Below are 19,077 nucleotides of genomic sequence, written 5' to 3'. Positions count from 1 at the left end.
TGTGTTTTTCATGTGCTGAGCTAACGTTCTGCTTTTGCAGGTTTGTGGCACTCCAGAGTACATCGCCCCCGAGGTGATTCTCCGTCAGGGCTACGGCAAGCCGGTGGACTGGTGGGCAATGGGAGTCATCCTGTATGAGTTCCTGGTGGGCTGCGCTCCCTTTTTCGGAGACACTCCAGAGGAGCTCTTTGGTCAGGTTATCAGTGGTGAGTACATCACCTGCTCATTGCTTTTTATTAATGTTGTACTTTGTAAAATCAGGAGTATCCCAATATATAAGGTGCCACAAAGTTGTTGTAGTTCAAAGGGTTTTTAATAATGCAAGAATAATTTACTAAACCAAAGACAAAGGTGGGCAGTAGAGGAGGAGAGTCAGCCAGGCTCCCATAGCTTAATGTGCTCATAAGTGAGCCTCACAGTCGGTGGTTAGTAAGGCTGAAAGAGAAAGAGGGTGACGGTTAATGATGATCATCACAATGAACAAGAATTGAGGGACAAGAAGAAATACATGCATAGTGTCATTTGGCTTTCACTTACATATTCATACTTAATAGATAAAAACATATAATACACATTAATCTATCAATCCATCACTAGGGATGGGCATTGATTAGACTTTAGCAATTTCAGTTCCTTTCCGACTTCATGTGTTACTGACATGAAGTCAGTAACACAAATTACAGTTAAAAAGCAGCACAAAGACGTGATCGCCACAGTGATTCTGCTTTAGAAATATGAACATGTAGAAATGGAGGCAGCAGCCTGACTGTTTGTTCCTTTGTTACCTGTTGAAGTTCAGAATCCAATAAGTGTGAAATTTTAAAAACTGAACTTCAGACTTAGCATTAAGGACTCAATGCTCGATGTCCCTATAACACCTTAGTATTAAGTCACTCCATGCAGATGTGGGTTTTAACCCTTTAAACCCTTTGTGTAGTTACTGGTCTAATAACGGTGTTGCTTTGTAATCAGAATAATAAACATTTGAGCCTGCTGACTCCCAGCCTCAGCGAGAACGGCAGACGTCTTCAGAAATGTTTACATGTAGCTCTGCAGTAAAGGATCCCGGGCTTCTCTGTAAGGACTAAAATCAATTATGATTTCTGCTGTGTTCCTTTCCCCTTTTGAATTCCCTTAGATGATAGGCCTAATCAATAATCATAAACCTGTATTGATCGCACCGTCTCTTTTCTTGACTTCTGCCCACATTAATACAAAGTGGTGATAGAGGGCTGTCATGAAAGACGTGACTCTTGATTGATCTATACTTTTAGTGTTTTACAGGTTAGTGCTCAGAGTTAGTGTCGTTATTGTTGCAAACAGGAATGAATCAGAATACTTTATTGATCCCTAGGGGAAATTATTTTGGTTACAGTGCTCCAGTACAAACAGTAACAAAGACACACACACACACACACACACACACACACACATATATATATATATATATATATATATATATATATATATATATATATATATCAGAGGTGGGACCAAGTCTTTATCCTCAAGTCAAGTCTCAAGTAATGTCAGGCAAGTCAGAGTCGAGTCTCAAGTCACTGGTGTAAAAGTCCGAGTAAAGTCACAAGTCTGAAACTTTGAATTTCAAGTCCTTTCGAGTCTTTAAAAAAAAAAAAAGCGAAAAAAAGCATGTTGCAGTTATATGCTAAATGTAAATATTAGACCATGTAATTTTTTAATCTGTGTTTTTCTCAACACATGACAAAATAGTGAAGTTAGAAAATATACACAAATTGTGAAATTGCACCTCTTTAAAATGCAGCTCAATTAAACCTAGCTCCAAGAATAATTTTCACCGACAGTTCTGAGATAAGCTGCATGTTATTCTTGGATGCGGTTGTAGGACCGGCCTTAAAATCGCATGACAAAAATATCATACACATTAAAAAAAACTGTATCACCAACGTAGCCTGGACAACATTTGCTAGTTAGATGAAGTCAGCTATCTCATCGTAGCATATTTATATGCATATTTATAATCATACGGTTCTTGGAGTGAGTGCATACACTCATGAAGTTTAGTAACTTCAGGTCACTGCAACAAGCCCAGGTACAGTTTGCCGACGGATGGGTACAGGACCTTGAAATGCACCGTGTAGAACGAAAGACCATCGTACGTATCATAAGTTTACCAGTCTCACAAATCGTTGTCATAAATACACATTCGTTAACCGTTTATTAATATAACCTTTGAGCTCAACGGTAATTAATTAGTAGTGGAAATAATTTCTGGTACCCATCACAGAAATGTAGCAGTGACAATAATACTGTATGCTGTAATCGTACTGGGCAATTAGTGATACAAACCTGTTTTATCCTGTGAATAAAAGTATATGTTTTTGTCAATGTACCATAATAACAGAAGCGAAACGCAATATTGTGTCAGGACAATTCACTATTTATGCACAATAAATAAAGGAGCATAGCGCGACCATTTCTGTTCAGCGCCAGACTTGCTTGTAACCTATATCACCAATTATGTTATGAAAATGACGTATTAACTACTAAAAAACACTGACCTTCGTGTAAATGCTTGGAGCAGACTAACCTGTGAGCTGCAGTGTTCTGGGACGTTATATTTGATCTTTGAATGGCTGCAATCCAGGCCATCCGTCGCCTCTTTGTTACTTCGGAAACATGGCTCGAACAATTTCTCTTCAACGACGTAATCCGATAACAACCGATCTCTTTACCCGTCAGCTTCTCGTGGCTGTCATGCGACCGGCTATTGCAGTTAATAATACAACAGCTTCTTGACATTTTTGTGTTTCTTTTTATCGCTGTGTGACTGATTTCAATTGAAAGCCTGCGTGCGCTAGTACCGCTTGCCACGAGTTCCCAGAATCCTTTGCGGTTCTACCCGTGAATGACGTCACATTTTCAATCTCTATATAATATGCGTGTTAAATTTTATATTTGGGGTAAAATATCAAGTCTTTTCAAGTAAACCGGTTCAAGTCCAATTCAAGTCCCAAGTCATTGGTGTAAAAGTCCAAGTCAAGTCACAAGTCTTAGAACATTTTTTCAAGTCAAGTCTAAAGTCATAAAATTAATGACTCGAGTCTGACTCGAGTCCAAGTCATGTGACTCGAGTCCACACCTCTGAGATAGATATATATATATATATATATATATATATATATATATATATATATATATATATACACACACACACACACAGACACACGCGCACAAAAGTCACTTATTGATAAATAGCTGAATAAGAAAGAAGAGCATGTGCAAAAAGGGTGTAGCTATTGCAGTATACAGTGTGTTAAGTGGAGGAGTTGTACAAAGAGATGTCCTCAGGCAGGAGTGATTTCCTGTGTTGTTCAGTGGTGCTTTTTGGTAATCTCAGTCTCTCACTGAACGTGCTCCTGTGACTGACCAGCGTGTCATGGAGTGGATGGGAGGTATTATCCAACATTGTTGGATAATGTTGGTTGACTGGTAGACAAAAGTCAGACAAAAGTCTGAGAATCGAGGGAATTTGATCTTTGTTTGTTTGTTTGTTCTTTTAAATGAATACAGACTCATTTCAGTAAGATCAAAGTGTCGTGTGCATGTCTTTGTGCTGTGCTAGATGAGATCATCTGGCCTGAGGGGGATGAAGCTCTGCCTCAGGATGCACAGGACCTTATTTCCAAGCTGCTAAGACAAAATCCTCTGGAGAGACTGGGCACAGGTAATGCACTGTAAAGCAAAAGAGTTTTTCAAGAATTAGATAAACATTACCACAAAGAAGTGCTACACTAAGATAAGACAAAACGTAGAAATGTATGTGACCATAGGAGTGTGCTGGTGTGCCTGTGTGAATTATTTAAACAGATTTTTATTTTGACCTTGGCAGTGTGTCAGTAAAACTGCTTTGGTTGCTGAACCTTCAAAGAAATCAGTAGCGTTGCCTTTGCCGCTGTGTGAAATTGCAATATTGTGTTGGAACCCATTCATCTCAACTCCCTTATCATTTTAGTCATGTAGAAATAACTGTTACTACACAGTTTGGACACACCTTCTCATGTAATGGTTTTCCTTTGTTTTCACTGCTTTCGACATTGTAGATACAGCCACCACCCTTTGCCACTCTTTGCTTTTTTGACTTTTGTGATGTAGTAACCTGAAATGGTTTTCACTTCACAAGTGTTCCTTGTCAGGGTTCATTTGTAGAATTGAACTACTGTTAGAACTCATATTATGGCAAGAACCAATCAGCTAAGTAAAGAGAAACGACAGTCCATCATCACCAACATCACATCAGATTAGAGGCCAAATAAGCGCCACACAGTTCCAGTAGCAGACACATCTTCACATCAACTGTTCAGAGGAGACTGCCCAGATCAGGCCTTTATGGTCAAATAGCTGCTAAGAAACCACTACTAAGGAAAACCAACAAGCAGAAGAGATTTGTTTGGGCCAAGAAACACAAGGAATGAACATTAGACCAGTGGAAATCTGTGCTTTGGTCTGATGAGGCCAAATTTGAGATCTTTGGTTCCACTCACCGTGTCTTTGAGCGACGCAGAAAAGGTGAACAGATGGTCTCGACATACATGCTTCCCACCGTAAAGCATGCAGGAGGAGGTGTGATGGTGTGGGGGTGCTTTGCTGGCAACACTGTTGGGGATTTATTCAAAATTGAATGGCACAGTGAACCAGCATGGCTACCACAGCATCCTGCAGCAACATCCCATTTCTGTTTAGTTGGACCATCATTTATGTTTTAACAGGACAATGACCCCAAACACACCTCCAGGCTGTGTTAGGGCTATTTACCAAGAAGTAGAGTGATGGAGTGCTGCGCCAGATGGCCCGCTCTCCTCAGTCACCTGACCTAAGCCCAATTGAGATGGTTTAGGATGAGTGGACTGCAGAGTGAAGGCCAAAGGGCCAACAAGTGCTCAGCATCTCTGTGAACTCCTTCAAGACTGTTGGAAAACCATTTCAGGTGACTTCCTCATGAAGCTCATCGAGAGAACGCCAAGTGTGCAAAGCAGTAATCAAAGCAAAGGGAGAAGACGTGTCCAAACTTCTGACTGGTAGTATATAGTGAAAAACTTATTTTGGAATGTAATTCTCTTTCTTCCCATGTTTCAGAGGCCTTTTTGTGTTCCGCATCACTGTCTTTGGCTTTTTTGTAGATGTTCAGTTAGACCCTGTCAGCATGCGTTCTGCTAACTTGTAGGTTGTTCTTTGATGCTTGTGTTCCCCACTCCACCTCCACCCCATCACCTACCCACCATATATATCTCAATCCTTTCTATCTTCTCTTTAATTTTTCAACTCCACAGGAAGTGCCTTTGAGGTGAAGCAGCACCAATTCTTCACAGATCTGGACTGGAACAGCCTGCTAAGACAGAAAGCCGAGTTCATCCCCCAACTGGAGTCAGAGGATGACACCAGTTACTTTGACAGTATGTCTGCCAGTGCCTTACAGAGATTGTTCACTGTTTGAAAGTCATGTAGTCTCGTCACAACCAACATGTGTCTGTCTCAGCTCGTTCTGATCGCTACCACCACGTGGATTCAGAGGAGGAGGACGATACCAATGATGAAGAACACGTGGAGATACGACAATTCTCCTCCTGTTCGCCTCGCTTCAGCAAGGTACACATTGACTCATCCATGTCTTGTACTTTTAAATCAGCTGGATCTTTATTTGGAAGGTTATGCTCAGTAAATAAGCCAAAACCCTCAAATGACAGATATCAGTGAAATAAATGATCTTTTGATAATTTAATATTAGATACTAACATATTTTTGATTGTTTTAGTGTGTTTGAACTGATACACTTGGAGGATATTCTTAATGCCAGGGCAGCTTACCATTTGATCCTGAGGACCATCAAAGATTTTGGCATTGCATATATATTCAGAGTCAGAAAGGATTAAGAGTCTCTGCTCTAAAGATGATGTCTGATGCAGAGAAATGTTTTTATAGGTGTACAGCAGCATGGAACGTTTGTCTCTGCATGAGGAAAAGAGGACACCTCCTCCCACCAAACGCAGCCTCAGTGAGGAGGGAGGAGATCGCATCGACAGCCTGAGTGGACTCAAGTCCAGAGATCGATCTTGGATGGTGGGATCTCCGGAGATGTGAGTTCATTTACAAAAAAGACAACAGATATTTCCGAGCAGACATGTCTGTGCAAATCCACATTGGGTATTTGTGGGTGAGCTGTGGGGTTGTGTGGTCTTGTTGACAAAAACCCGCGTGGGCCCCGGGCCTGCTCATGGTCCATAGCAGTTTTGCCCTTTTGTGGCTCCAGTAGGGAAACCCACACATAAACAATGGGCATACTGTGGGTATGTCCCACTGTCGTCCAGTTGGGCCCCACATTTCATGCCAGTTCTTGCGGCCACAGTAGGCTGTGGGCCATATGTATTTACCCAAATTTCCCCTGCATGCCCCAAGTGAGCATGTTTGCTGGTTTATGTACTTTTTGCTTTATTTCTAGTTAAAAATTATGATGATGATGATGTTTTCAGCTTTATTTAGTAGCTGTTCATGTGTTTGTTCTGTCCTGTCCTTCACCTTTACAGCCTGCGGAAGCGTTTGTCAGTCTCTGAGTCTTCCCACACAGAGAGTGATTCAAGCCCACCCCTGACAGTCAGGAGACGCTGCTGCTCTGCTATCATTGAGATGCCGCGCTTTGCTATCTCTTCAGAGGAGGAAGGAGGCCAAGGGCAAGGTAAAGAAAGGCTAGCTCTGATAAACTGAAATAACCAAATTTCAGGGCAAAACTGTCCTTCAGCACAGTCTACAAACAACTGCCTACAAGTTGTTGCTGAAGTTTTTAATTTTTACCAGTTCCTGCATTTACCTGCCACAAAATCCCCCAGTTTCTTCTGATAAATATGCTGTATCTGTCATGCTCTTTCATGTGCATGTCCAGTACACATAGCACAGCGAGTAGCTTAGCCCAAAAGAAGTTATTCATAAATGTTTTATTTATTTTTAAAAAAAGATGTAATAAGATATAATAAGTTGTAACTTATTTGTGCCTCTAATTTGCTGATTTCTAAGGTGCACTTGGAAGTCGAAAGAGTCCCAGCCTGCTTGGCCCAAATGCAGTCAGGGGCCTGCGATGTGATGAGCTGCCCCTCGCCATCCCAGAGCTTCCAGTTGAAAGAGAGCTGAAGCTCGACGAGTCTCCCACCACACCAAGCTCCACCTCCAGCCAACTGAGCAAAGCCACACTCACTCGTCAGTGTAGTTTAAACACCTTATATACTAAGATAAAAATGTTAATGCTAATAGTACTAATGTGGTTTGTTGTTTTTAGGGGGATTAAATGGGTCACATGAAAAAGTTACAAATGTGAAGATGAATATGAACGAAAAAGATTGTTTCCACATCTTTTAAAGCTTTCAGGTCTGACCTAATTTGCTACTTTTGGTGTTATTCCTCAATTTTCCTATGTGAATACAGCAGGCAGTTCAGGCGATGCGTGCGAACGTGCCAACAGCAGTAACGGTGGTGCCAGCGGAGGTGCCAAAGCTGCAGCAGACAGCGACTCTCCCTCCATTCCAAAGGCCATCAGTGACCTGGCAGCTCGTAGGGCTCGCCATCGCATGCTGTCTGGAGATGCAGACAGACACGCAACGACCAGGCCGCTCAACAAGGTCATCAAGTCGGCCTCGGCTACAACGCTGTCGCTGATGATTCCTGCAGGTGCTTTCAAACATTCAAAAAATTAGGTTCTTAAAACCAAAAAGACAACATGAACAGCATTAACTTGGTCATAGTATTTTGAATTATTGTGGACAGCTGCTGTCCTTTGCACTAGAGTAGAATGAATCTGCAACCATGCTACATGAAATCAGGTATAATCTGTCATGTTTTGTTCTTTGTGTGGTTTTTGTGTTTTGTTTTGGGTTTTTTATTTTGTTTTTTTGCTTTTTGAAAGACCATCATGGCGCCTCGCCATTGGCCAGCCCGATGTCTCCCCACTCACTGTCATCCAATCCATCATCACGAGACTCTTCACCAAGCCGGGACCTGTCTCCAGCTGTGACTAATGTCAAACCTGCCATCATCATCCACAGAGCTGGAAAGAAGTATGGCTTTACTCTGAGAGCCATCCGAGTGTACATGGGTGACTCTGACATCTACACTGTACATCACATGGTCTGGGTGAGTGTCGCACCAGATTTAGTAATGATACTGATGATAAGTACCATATGTTTAAAAGAAAAACCAAACTGGTGACAGCAGATAGCTGCCCCTGACTGATTCTGGTCTTCCCTAAGGCTTCTTCCTGTTAAAAGGGAGTTGTTTTCTCCCTGCTGTCACCAGGTTTTTGCTCATTAACTTTTTGTCTGATTGCTGGGCTTTATTTTCAAATACTGCAGGGTCTTGACCTATACCATAAAGTGTGTTAAGACGACTGTTGTTGTAAATTTGTGATATATATTGAGTTAAAAACAGTGGACTATAGGACAAAAGGATAAAGCTAAAGCTACACCGGGTGTATAAAATGTCAGTTAAATACAGAATGTAATGATTTGTAAGACATCGCTTTTAAGGATATGAAGGAAAGTAAACTTGATAAAATACATCAAGTAAAACAAACACATCAGCAGATGAATGGCTACTCATTTTTGAAACTGCCAGCAGGACATTTAAAAATAGTTGTGGCAGGGACACATTTAGGCTTGTTTGGTAATTCTCTCTTTAAGTGAAATTCTGTAAGTGTTTGGAAACTGAGAAGAGCAAATGAAGTTGTTCTGAAAGCTAAATGTTTTCATTTTCTTACTTGATAGAACATTTCAGGTGTTCAACATTTAGTGCCCCCCTTTATTGTGTTTGTCTTTATAAATGTTTGTAGTCGACAGGTCCGGGCTGCAGGCAGGCCAGTTTTGCATCTGCAGCTTTATTACAATATAGTCATAAAGTCATGTTTGTGTTGATGAAATAAACAAGGTCTTCCTTGAAAGGTAAAATGCATTGCTTCAAAATCTGTATACATTGCGGCGGCCTTCACAGATGTGAGAAACTACCCATCCTATGTGCACTAATGTACCCCAACTGGCTTTCAGCTGCTTGCAGATAACAAGCTTGGTCTGTCTCTGCTACAGGACAGACCAAGTTTTCATTGATGAGAGCTCAGGATAGTTTTGAACTTTTCCTCTTAAATTGGCGTGGGCTCAGAGAAGGTAGCTCCTTTTCTGGATCGTATTTGTTTGTTGTGTGCATAGCAGAGTTTTAACTAACGTTTGTGGATGCAGCTGCTATTTTCACCGAGATATCTGAAAACACAATTTGTATCAGATTTAACAATAAAAAATATTTTTTTGTTTTAAGCTGTTAAACTATTTGGCCAAACTGTCTTTCATGTGTGGTAGCTCTTTCCCCATTATCACTTTGTTTTAACAGATGTCTGTGAAATGACTCTGTAATAGTATCACTGTGTTTGCAGGTTTCTTGTTGTTTGACAGAAGGTGGCAGTAATAGTACTTTTTTCGTTCACTTTCTCCCTCCTCTTTTTTTTCCCTTACACTCGTCTAACTCTCTGCTCACTGCCAGCATGTGGAGGAAGGGGGACCGGCCCACGAGGCAGGGCTCAGAGAGGGTGACCTGATCACCCATGTTAATGGGGAGCCGGTCCATGGCCTGGTTCACACAGAGGTAGTGGAGCTTATTCTAAAGGTACGGGATCACAACCTTTTGTACTCACTAAAGTAACTTTTTCAGCGGACAGCAAAAACATCAGTCTTCTCCTTCTGTTTGTGTTCTTTCTGTTTAAATCGATTCTTTGCAAAATAAAGATATGATTCAAGCTGATAAAAATTCTGTGACCTTGCATGTGGTAACAGAATTTTACACCTTGCATGTGTATGAGTTGAGAAGTCAGACCTTTCGACTTCTCAGCTCATACACACAACTTTAAATGTTTTGTAAAGATATCTTTTTCTGAAAGTAAGAAATGTTTCTATTGCTTGGTCGTCACTCAGAGTGGTGCCAAAGTGTCCATCTCTGCAACCCCGTTTGAGAACACGTCCATCAAAGTCGGCCCTGCTCGAAAGACTACCCACAAATCCAAGATGGCAAGACGAAATAAGAAAACCAAGAACAAGGAGGGACAGGACAGGTGGGAAATATACACACACAAGTCGAGCAATAACAAGCGTGCTTGTGCAAAGAATTCTTGAACAATCTTGTTGGACAGTTGGACTTGTTTCAGTTTGTTGAAAACATTTCACCTCTGATCCAAGAGGATCAGAGGTGATCTTTGGTTTAAAAACAGTCCCAGAACAGGGATGTTGCGACAATGACAGTGGGACTCTTCACCTTTTGCCCTTTGATCAGTGGTTGTTGATCAATGGTCGTGACAATTTGCATATTAATGATCAATGAACTGACCTCACAGCCCATTGTTCGTCAGTGGTGCTAGTTTCAGTCATTGTGCAAATGTACTGTTTATAAGATTGGGGAAACCTGCAGTCTGCTGAGACTGAAGAAGTCACTTGGATGAGTGACAAAATGTTTCTCCCACTGAAAACACTACGTCCAGATGAGCAGAATCCACCTTTTGGAATTTACTTACCAGGATGATCCAGCATGGATCAATGCTTCTTACCTTTTGCTTTTTTATAACTAAAAATCAGGTTGGATGAGAGTTTAAATGTCTTCAAACATAAAGAAGTCCACTTACCTCCTCTTTAAGCTCCTAAGACCATGACTTTTATGACTGAGAACCTACACAGACAGTTCTTGATCAATTAATTGTTTCACCTCCCACAGTAAGAAGAGGACATCTCTTTTCCGGAAAATCACCAAACAGGCATCTCTCCTCCACACTAGCCGCAGTCTGTCCTCTTTAAACCGCTCACTGTCATCAGGGGAAAGTGGCCCCGGCTCACCAACACACAATCTGTCACCTCGGAGCCCAACACAGGGCTACAGGTCCACGCCAGACTCCACGCATTCAGGTGAGACACACATTTGGATAGATTTTTGTTTTTTGTTTTTAAATCTGTGTGTGTATGTCTGTTTTTTGTTTTGTTTTTTTACATGTGCAAAACACACATTCAAAATAAAACGAATCATATTTGGTATATCTCCGCTACATTATTGTTCTTCCTTTATACCCCACAGTGGGTGGGAACTCTTCCCAGAGCAGTTCACCCAGCTCGAGCGTCCCAAACTCTCCAGCAAGCTCCGGCCACATTCGACCCAGCTCCTTACATGGACTTGCACCAAAGCTCCAGCGCCAGTACCGCTCCCCTCGGCGCAAGTCAGCTGGCAACATTCCCCTCTCCCCTCTGGCCCGTACACCTTCTCCCACCCCTCAGAGCAGCTCTCCTCAGCGCTCTCCTTCACCACTCTCCAGCCACACTCTTGGCCAGTCTGCCATGGGTCAGTCATTCCCTGTGAAGCTCCACTCCTCTCCTCCTCTGGTGAGGCAGATATCCAGACCCAAGAGTGCAGAGCCTCCACGTTCTCCGCTCCTCAAGAGGGTGCAGTCAGCTGAGAAACTAGCAGCCTCTCTCACTAACTCTCCTTCATCTTCGGGCATGGCAGCAGCAGCAGAAAAGAAGCTGGCAGTTGGAGCAGCTGTGGGGAGCCGTAAACACAGCCTGGACATCTCGCATTCTGAGTTTAAGAAGGAGATTCTGCAGAGGGAGCCGAGCTTACAGAGCCTCCAGGTAGATACTACCTTCACACAAAGTTGGGTCTAACACATAATCAACAAAATAATCATAATAATGAGAGTTTGTTTAGGACATGCAAGTATTATGGTTCTTACATTTGGAAATACATCTGTTGTGGGGGAGATAAAAAGTTTTTATTTTGATATAACAAATAGGCAATGAGATCCAAAATGTAAAGAAGAAGTCTTCGTGTGTGTGTGTGTGTGTGTGTGTGTGTGTGTGTGTGTGTGTGTGTGTGTGTGGGACTTATTGTTCCCAAATGGTAACTAAGTTAAAGCTAAAATAAAATGTGTGTAAACTGGTGATGAAATGTTGTAGCTCTACTGAGCTTTGCTTCTTCTGTGGGGTTTCAGATGACTTTTTTTTCTTAGACACAAGCAGAGAAAGTTTTATTGCAGAGTTTGTATTATATACCAGCACAGTCAAGCCCATAACCTAGTTTAGCTTTCCCCAAAACACATTATTGTTGAACACAGCACATTGCAGAAATCGATTAAATTCTAACAGTGGAATCCACAACACTGTCAGTTTTTAGCTTCCCAGACAGCAGATCTCAGGATAGGTAACGGTTCTCTTCACTGTGCAAAGAGTGGGATTTTCAGAATGGTGAGTGCTTTAACAAGGATATTCTGTGTCTGTTTGCTTATTGACCACTAGGAGTCATCCAGCGAGGGTCTGCTGTCTTCAGCAGGACGCGGCGTGGAGAAAGGCAGTCTGCACAAACACTCTTCTTCATCCAGGAAGTTAGGGCGGCAGGAAGGAGATGGCACACTCGGTGTGGTGTCTGGCTCACTGGGTCTGTCAGCAGGGAAGAGCAAGCTGAAGGACAAACTGTCAGCCATCAGGCAAGACAGAGCTGAGCGAAGAGAGTCTCTGCAGAAGCAAGATGCCATCCATGAGGTGGATTCATCTGAGGATGAGACAGACGAAGGCTCAGAGGACAGCCAGGATGGACGCAGGGGGAATATGTCTACTCCACCTCCTCTTCTGAGACCCACCACTGTGAGAACAGGTCCTGGAGGCACGCTGCCAACCCTTTGCCTCTCCCCCTGCACTCCTCATGCTACATTCAGTCATACAGGGCCCTCTCAGGTAGGCAGACCCAGCCACTCGCACACTTTACCACCTGTTGCAGAGACTAAGCCCAGTCAGACTCCCTGCTCTCAAGGGTCAACAGATGGAAGCTTGGCCTCGTCCACAGAGGACGATGCAAGACGAGAGAGGAAGGTTCTAGAGCCCAGCAGTACAACAAATACCATTCAGGGTCCCCTTCCTTTTTCCACACCAGGCAGTGCATTCATCTCAGTTAGCAAGGACACTTTTATTAAGCCAGCTCCTCCAAAAGACTCAAAGACTGTCATGGGAAAGACTGTACCATCAGAACCCAGAGCAGATGGCCAAATGATCGACAGATCCAGAATCACCACTCCCTGTACAGAGAGCTCCACAGGTACTCCAAAGACCACAGACTCCAAGACCACCACAAGTACTGCAGAGTGCCAAACCACTGACACCCGCGATACTGCTCGCACTTCTTGCTCATCTCCAGGCATCCCTAAGGAGAAGAAGGAGGCTGACAATCGGAGACTGTGTGCAGCTGCTGCTGCTGCAAGTCTCAGCACCTCACCTTCATCCTCTTCCAGCTCTAATTCAAGTTCAGGATCCCCAGTTCCCCCTTCTGAAAGTGGGGTTGACAAAGTTGTGTCCCAGCTCGCAACAGTAGCTAAAAGTGTTCTGGGTCCAGTCAAATTCAACACCAAGGAGCAGAAACCATCCAGAGGTGGCGCCTCAGAAGTCCCACCTGCTGACCCTGTCCCTTTCCCCTCCAAACAGGTCCCGACCCTTCAGTCACCTCAACTCTCCCCAAACAGGCAGAAAACTCAATGCGTTGCTTCACCAACCACCACCAACCACATGAGACCAGCCAAATTGACCACCCCAGCTTCTCACCCTCGATCCTGCACAGATGTTCCAGAAAGGCATGCATCAGAGTCTGCAGGCAGAGACAACACTGCCACCTCTGCATTTGCACAGAGGTTCGGTACAACAGCAGCAGCAGCAGCAGCAGCAGCTCAGTCCACTCTTAGCACAGCCCCACCCACTTCTGCAGCAACTGAGCCTCAGCGCAAGAGGTCAGATCCCCAGACGACGACAGCTACCACTGCTGCCTCGCAACAAGACAAAGCAACCAGCAAGAAGACGTAGCAGCAAACCTACCACAGTACCAGAATAAAACATAAAGATCACAGGGCTCAGTGTTGGCTCCAAGTTTTAAAACTTTGAAAAACTGCATGTTCGGGGAAAAAACACATTTACAACATCACACTAATCAGAAAGCAAAGTAAACGCACAGCAGGAGAGCTGAGAAGCAGAGCCAGATGTGATAGTCCCAGCTTTAATCCAGCTGTTCTGTGCTCTTTATGATTATCTTATGTTCATGTGAGTTCTTGCTTGACAGAATATGATGAGGAGTTTGGGGGTCTTTGCTTTTCTGCAAACATATAAGGGGCTAGAAACACAGTACTGCTCAGCAGTCCAAGGAGACACTACTTTAAAAAGTACACACACACACACGCGCACAGCTTTTCCACTCCTCTTGTGCTGCCTCATTATCTCACCTTGATGTCGAGCAGAGCCTCCACACATGTTCCTCGAAGAGATCAGGATGTGCCTTACTTAACGCACTCCTCTTTCTCCCTCTTTTCTATTCCTATTCACATCCTTCCTTTCTGAGCATCCACTTATGATTGACAGAAAGTTGTATCTGAGCAATAAAGTGCAACATTATATTTAGTAAACTGTTTAAATGCATTATAGAATTGTTAGTAAGAGTCAAGCATCGTCATTGTACGTGCAGCACCCAGCGAAATAGGCCAAATTCTGCTCTCACTGTGCTCCCTGTTGATCCAACACTGTCGGTCTTCAGGACCCTCTGGGTCTGCTTCACCCTTTGCAGCCGACTGAACGTCTCTGAAACTTTTATTCTGTTATTGCACAGCAAACTGTGCACCTGCTGGACATTTTGCAGAGTTCATCGTTTTCCTGGATTATCCTCTGTTCCCAGTGTTTTTAATAGTTTTATTTCTATCATGCGCGGCTAAGTTTTTTAGTTTGTTTTTGTTGTTTTTTTAACTTTAAAACTGCTTAAAATAAGAGCATCTAATAAATAAAATGAAAACTTGCAGTGGTTTTTGCTGACTTTCTGACACGGCTGTTGTACAGCAGCGTTGGCTCGCACTGAGTGAAGTATCGGAGGAACAGGACAGGAATGCGGCCAAGTCAGTGTCTCTTCAGTGTTTGAACTAATCATTTTCACATAGTCTAAGCCCTGAAATGTCCTGATTTCCAGCAGATGGAAACTAGCACATTTAGGGTGAAGTACAGGATTTGTACAAATACTGAAATATTGTCTCTCCCCTCTTGTTTTACCAGATATATTCATCCATACATTGTGTCAGTTTTAGATGATTACCTTTTCAATACATGTATTCTTTACAAGGATTGTGCCATACTCATAATTTGTTGCAGGTTTTCCGATGTCCTTTAACTGTCTTGACCCCATAATCAGTGTTTGAGTATTTTATATGATGTGGGATCAGGTTTTAGGAATGGGGAAACCCTGGACACTGCTATTTATAGATGTCAGCGGCTGTCCCATTAGGCCCTTGCTCTTTCAAAATGGACAGTGGATCTCACCCATTGTGGTATAACTGTGATCCTCCAGCTCCATTTTTATTTTTCTGTTCTGTGCAAAGAAACAGGGAGACAGATTTAGTGAGTGGTCCTGGTGGTGAGATAGGATTGTAGATTGCCGCTGTACGGCACTGCAGATGCAAAGGATTTGATCACGTGCCTGACTTTTATTGACTCAGTCGTCTACAAAAACCTAATTTAGTTATACCAGAATTCAATTAAAGCAGAAACGCTCAGATGCACCATTTAAAACAAAAGAATTCCAGTGGATGTAAAGTAACATGACCAGTTTTCACCTGAAACCCTGCTCTGCTGGGTCTCCATTCAGTTATTTTTGGCCCCCGTCTGCCTCTGAAGGCTGCACTGCTTTTATTTGGTATCAGGACCAACTCGCTGTGTTCATCCTGTAAAGTTTTCTTTCTGTATGACACGAGTAGGAATCTGTGCATGATCGTCTGTGTAGAATATTTCAAAGTATGTTGTGTTTTATACACTGTTTGCGTGGGTGTGTGTCCAGAATTCCCTGCAGCCTACCCGTGTATGTGTGCTGGGCTGTCGACATGTCTGTGTCAGTCATGAGGCTCTGCACGAAGCGTTGATCTCGCATGATTGGGAAGAAAGGCAAACTGTCACTGAAAGGAGAGCCGGTCTGGATGTTTGACCACTGATTCCGAGAGCTACTACTGTTTTTGCAGGTGAAAGCAAAAACTGCACTTAGCTTGTTTAATTCAGTGATTTCAGTGTTTTTTGTTTTTGATTTACACTTTAATGACGAACTGATTTGATCCTTAGTAATTTTAGTTTGATCTTTCAAAGTGAGCTCAAAGCACACAAAGCCCAACCCACAGGATGGCCTCTTCTCGTGTGTTTAAAGTGTTTTGTGTCTGGTGTGGAGCTTGTTTCACTGCAGGGGGAGCAGCAGAGTTCATTCGTTTCAGTTTGCATATTAAGGACACTGTAAAAGTGACTTTGACAGTGACTGTGGTAATCTGTATTATGTTTACATGTTGATTATGTTTGTTTGTGTATATGTGTTGGGGGGTGGGAGTGTCAATGGAACTTCTAACAGGCTAGGATGATTATCAGCAAGGTGAGCATAATGTGATAGGTTCATATTGTGTCATGTGACGAAGAGTTTGCAAATGATGGCGATTCAGCACATTTCTCTGCTGTCTGTGGGTTTGTCTGTGGAACGCATCAGTGGCACGGAGCCGTTCCCCTCTGAGGATCAGAGCGCTCTGGCCGATCTGACGAGAGTCGGGGAGTTAATAACTTTTTGTACATCATCAAACTTGAACAGTTTAGTGTCAATGAGATTATCCGACCATACTGGATGTTGTTTATACACACAGTCCAAACCTTTTGGTTCTTTCTGTTGCATTATCAAGATAATGGTGTTGGGAGAGAGAATAGCCTGGAGCAGAAATCATTCTGTGGGCAGATTTTTAACCACTGATTAATTTTTAGAGCAAGTGAGCACGTGATTGTAAGCATGTGTAAAGATTTGAGCCCAAAAACTGTTCTGTCTGTGGACTGAAGCAAGAAACGAGTAGTTGGATTTATTTTAACTGTGTTCTCAGTTTTGGATTTTTCTGTTTACAGAAAAACTGGAACTAGAGTAGAGTCCGTTTCAACAGCATGTTTTCATGTATCCTTATTAAAAATCTACGTTATATATCAACTAACAAATGGTGACCAATATCAGTCAAATGTGAGTACTGCCGCCTCACAAATCTGCAAAAACGGTCTTTGGCAAAGACTGTATTCCAATTCCAATTAACAAACTTACGTGGATTTGACCTCATGGGTCATCTGAAAGCTAGCATTCACCAATAGGCATCAAAGTGAGGTTGGTGCTGGCAAGGAGCAAGCTCATTTTGCTATGATTGCAAACACAAATGTTGTAGTTTCATCATTTGTAAACCCCCACAGATGATAACCGTGTTGAGATTCCAGACCACAAAATATAAGTGTGCTCTACAACTTCTGTTCTCATGCGGCAGTTTTGTTCTCGATTGACCTCCACAGATCGAACTGAGTATACTGACCTGCTTATGGTGTCCCACGCTTCGTCCCAAGTCCTGGGATCGATTAACAAATGGAATTATGATTTAGTCACTGAAGATCTTCCCTACGCTTCTGACTCACAAGCATCACAAGGATCGACGAGCTTTTACTGTGAGGCATATAGATGATTTAAACATGTGACTGTGGGTATGATGAGGTACGAGGAGAAGCGTTATTATTACCACTGAACCACCACGTCATGAGATTCAGTGCTGTTTCAACGTACATCCGTTAAACTGATATTAAGGGATTGTGTTGGCTCTGTAAAGCAAGAAAAATACTTTTATTGCCTCGAGTCTTGTAGACAAGAGCAGTATCTCCACGCTTTGTGTTGTCTTGTAGGAGTGATGAAGATGAGAAAGAAGATTTAGCTGTGTATTGTAAAAGCTTCAGAAAAGGTTTAAGAGGGAGAGATGGGGGGAAAAAACATTGCTAGAATAAAAACCAGTGCAATATCTTTTTATTTTTTATTGTGGTAAAAGCATGTTGTTGTCAATGTTACCTTGCAACAGTAATAAAGTTTCTTTTCATACTCTACGCTTGCGTTGTGCACTGATTGATTGTGTTTTTACAATTTGCTCTCTTTTATGTGGTGCATCACGCTTTTTACATTAAGGCAGATTTTTAGGGAGAGTTCTTCCACTGAACACATAAAGTCACATCCAATAAATGACAACTGACCCCAGGTTTAAACAATGCCTCAAGCTGCTGACAACAGCTACACTGCAAAAAGGTCTCTTAAGTTATTTTGTGGCTGAGTCCTCGGAAGAAAATTCCTTTTTTGTGTTTGTTAAATGAAATCATTGAACTTGTTTCTAACAAATTTCACTAAATTGCTGATTACTTTTAGAAACAAAAGGGAAAAAAATAGGTGGGTAATGTCATTGATCTTGAACTTGTATAACATTCAAACCACTGACAGGTGAAGTGAATGAGATTGATTGTCTGGTGCCAAGAGATGGAATTCATTAGACAGCAAGTGAAGAGTCAGTTCTTGAAGTTTGGAAGTAATGGGCAGTAAGTAATGAAGGGCCTGACTTTACTGTGATGACCTGGACAACAGAAACCTGAGGCTTCAAAATGTTAACAAGCCAACTGATGATGTCATGGCCACTTCATCCTTCTGTTATAGTCTGTCTGTGATGCAGTCAAAACAAGCAAAATTAATTCTATTTTGAAAAGAAAATACTTTTTTTACTTTCCTAAGTTTTTAAAGCTTTTGCTACTGATAAAACTCCCGTGACCATTTTTAAAAAAATGTCAACAGTTAATTATTTACCAAATTAATTAATTAAATAAGGGGAAGGTGTTTTTTTAAAATTTGTCGACTATAAAAGTTTCTGGTTTTTGAAGCTTTTTTTAAACAGTTTAAAACAAATTAATAAAAAGATTGTAATTTCTGTTAATTAGCGAAACCTTTCATGTCTATAATTATAGGCAAGTCTACAATGACCTACTTGTGCTTAGTAGTTGTAGTTTAACATATTTATTTCTTAGAATCTTAACCCAAAGAGTCGTGCTGACTCTCAGATTTCTTTCAGCAACCTTTGTCTATCAAATTCTGCACACAGACAGAATTGGGAATTTTACTGGTCAATAGTCTGGCCCACTTACGATTAAAGGGACTCAATGTAATCCATCA

General features: G+C 42.2%; 1 protein-coding gene across 11 annotated transcripts in view; it reads left to right on the top strand.

Moving 5' to 3' along the window:
* mast2 (microtubule associated serine/threonine kinase 2) overlaps positions 1–17,972 on the top strand; it is a 140,800-nt gene extending 122,828 nt beyond the window's left edge. For 10 of the 11 annotated variants that reach the window (XM_076876095.1, XM_076876096.1, XM_012924158.4 and 7 more), the window contains 14 exons: positions 41–206; positions 3,605–3,706; positions 5,310–5,432; positions 5,516–5,625; positions 5,959–6,113; positions 6,561–6,709; positions 7,045–7,224; positions 7,450–7,692; positions 7,928–8,154; positions 9,547–9,669; positions 9,975–10,111; positions 10,765–10,952; positions 11,119–11,669; positions 12,333–17,972. In XM_076876095.1, coding sequence (XP_076732210.1) covers positions 41–206; positions 3,605–3,706; positions 5,310–5,432; positions 5,516–5,625; positions 5,959–6,113; positions 6,561–6,709; positions 7,045–7,224; positions 7,450–7,692; positions 7,928–8,154; positions 9,547–9,669; positions 9,975–10,111; positions 10,765–10,952; positions 11,119–11,669; positions 12,333–13,880 — 4,002 coding nt within the window. In that variant the 3' untranslated portion in view covers positions 13,881–17,972. The remainder of the gene's footprint in view (positions 1–40; positions 207–3,604; positions 3,707–5,309; positions 5,433–5,515; positions 5,626–5,958; positions 6,114–6,560; positions 6,710–7,044; positions 7,225–7,449; positions 7,693–7,927; positions 8,155–9,546; positions 9,670–9,974; positions 10,112–10,764; positions 10,953–11,118; positions 11,670–12,332) is intronic. The other variant, XM_012924157.4, reaches the window with a different exon arrangement.
* Positions 17,973–19,077: the final 1,105 nt, after the last annotated feature.

This window comes from Maylandia zebra, linkage group LG17 (genome assembly GCF_041146795.1).
Source record: "Maylandia zebra isolate NMK-2024a linkage group LG17, Mzebra_GT3a, whole genome shotgun sequence".
Classification (NCBI taxonomy): Eukaryota; Metazoa; Chordata; class Actinopteri; order Cichliformes; family Cichlidae; genus Maylandia; species Maylandia zebra.
This window is presented reverse-complemented; position numbering and strand designations above follow the sequence as displayed.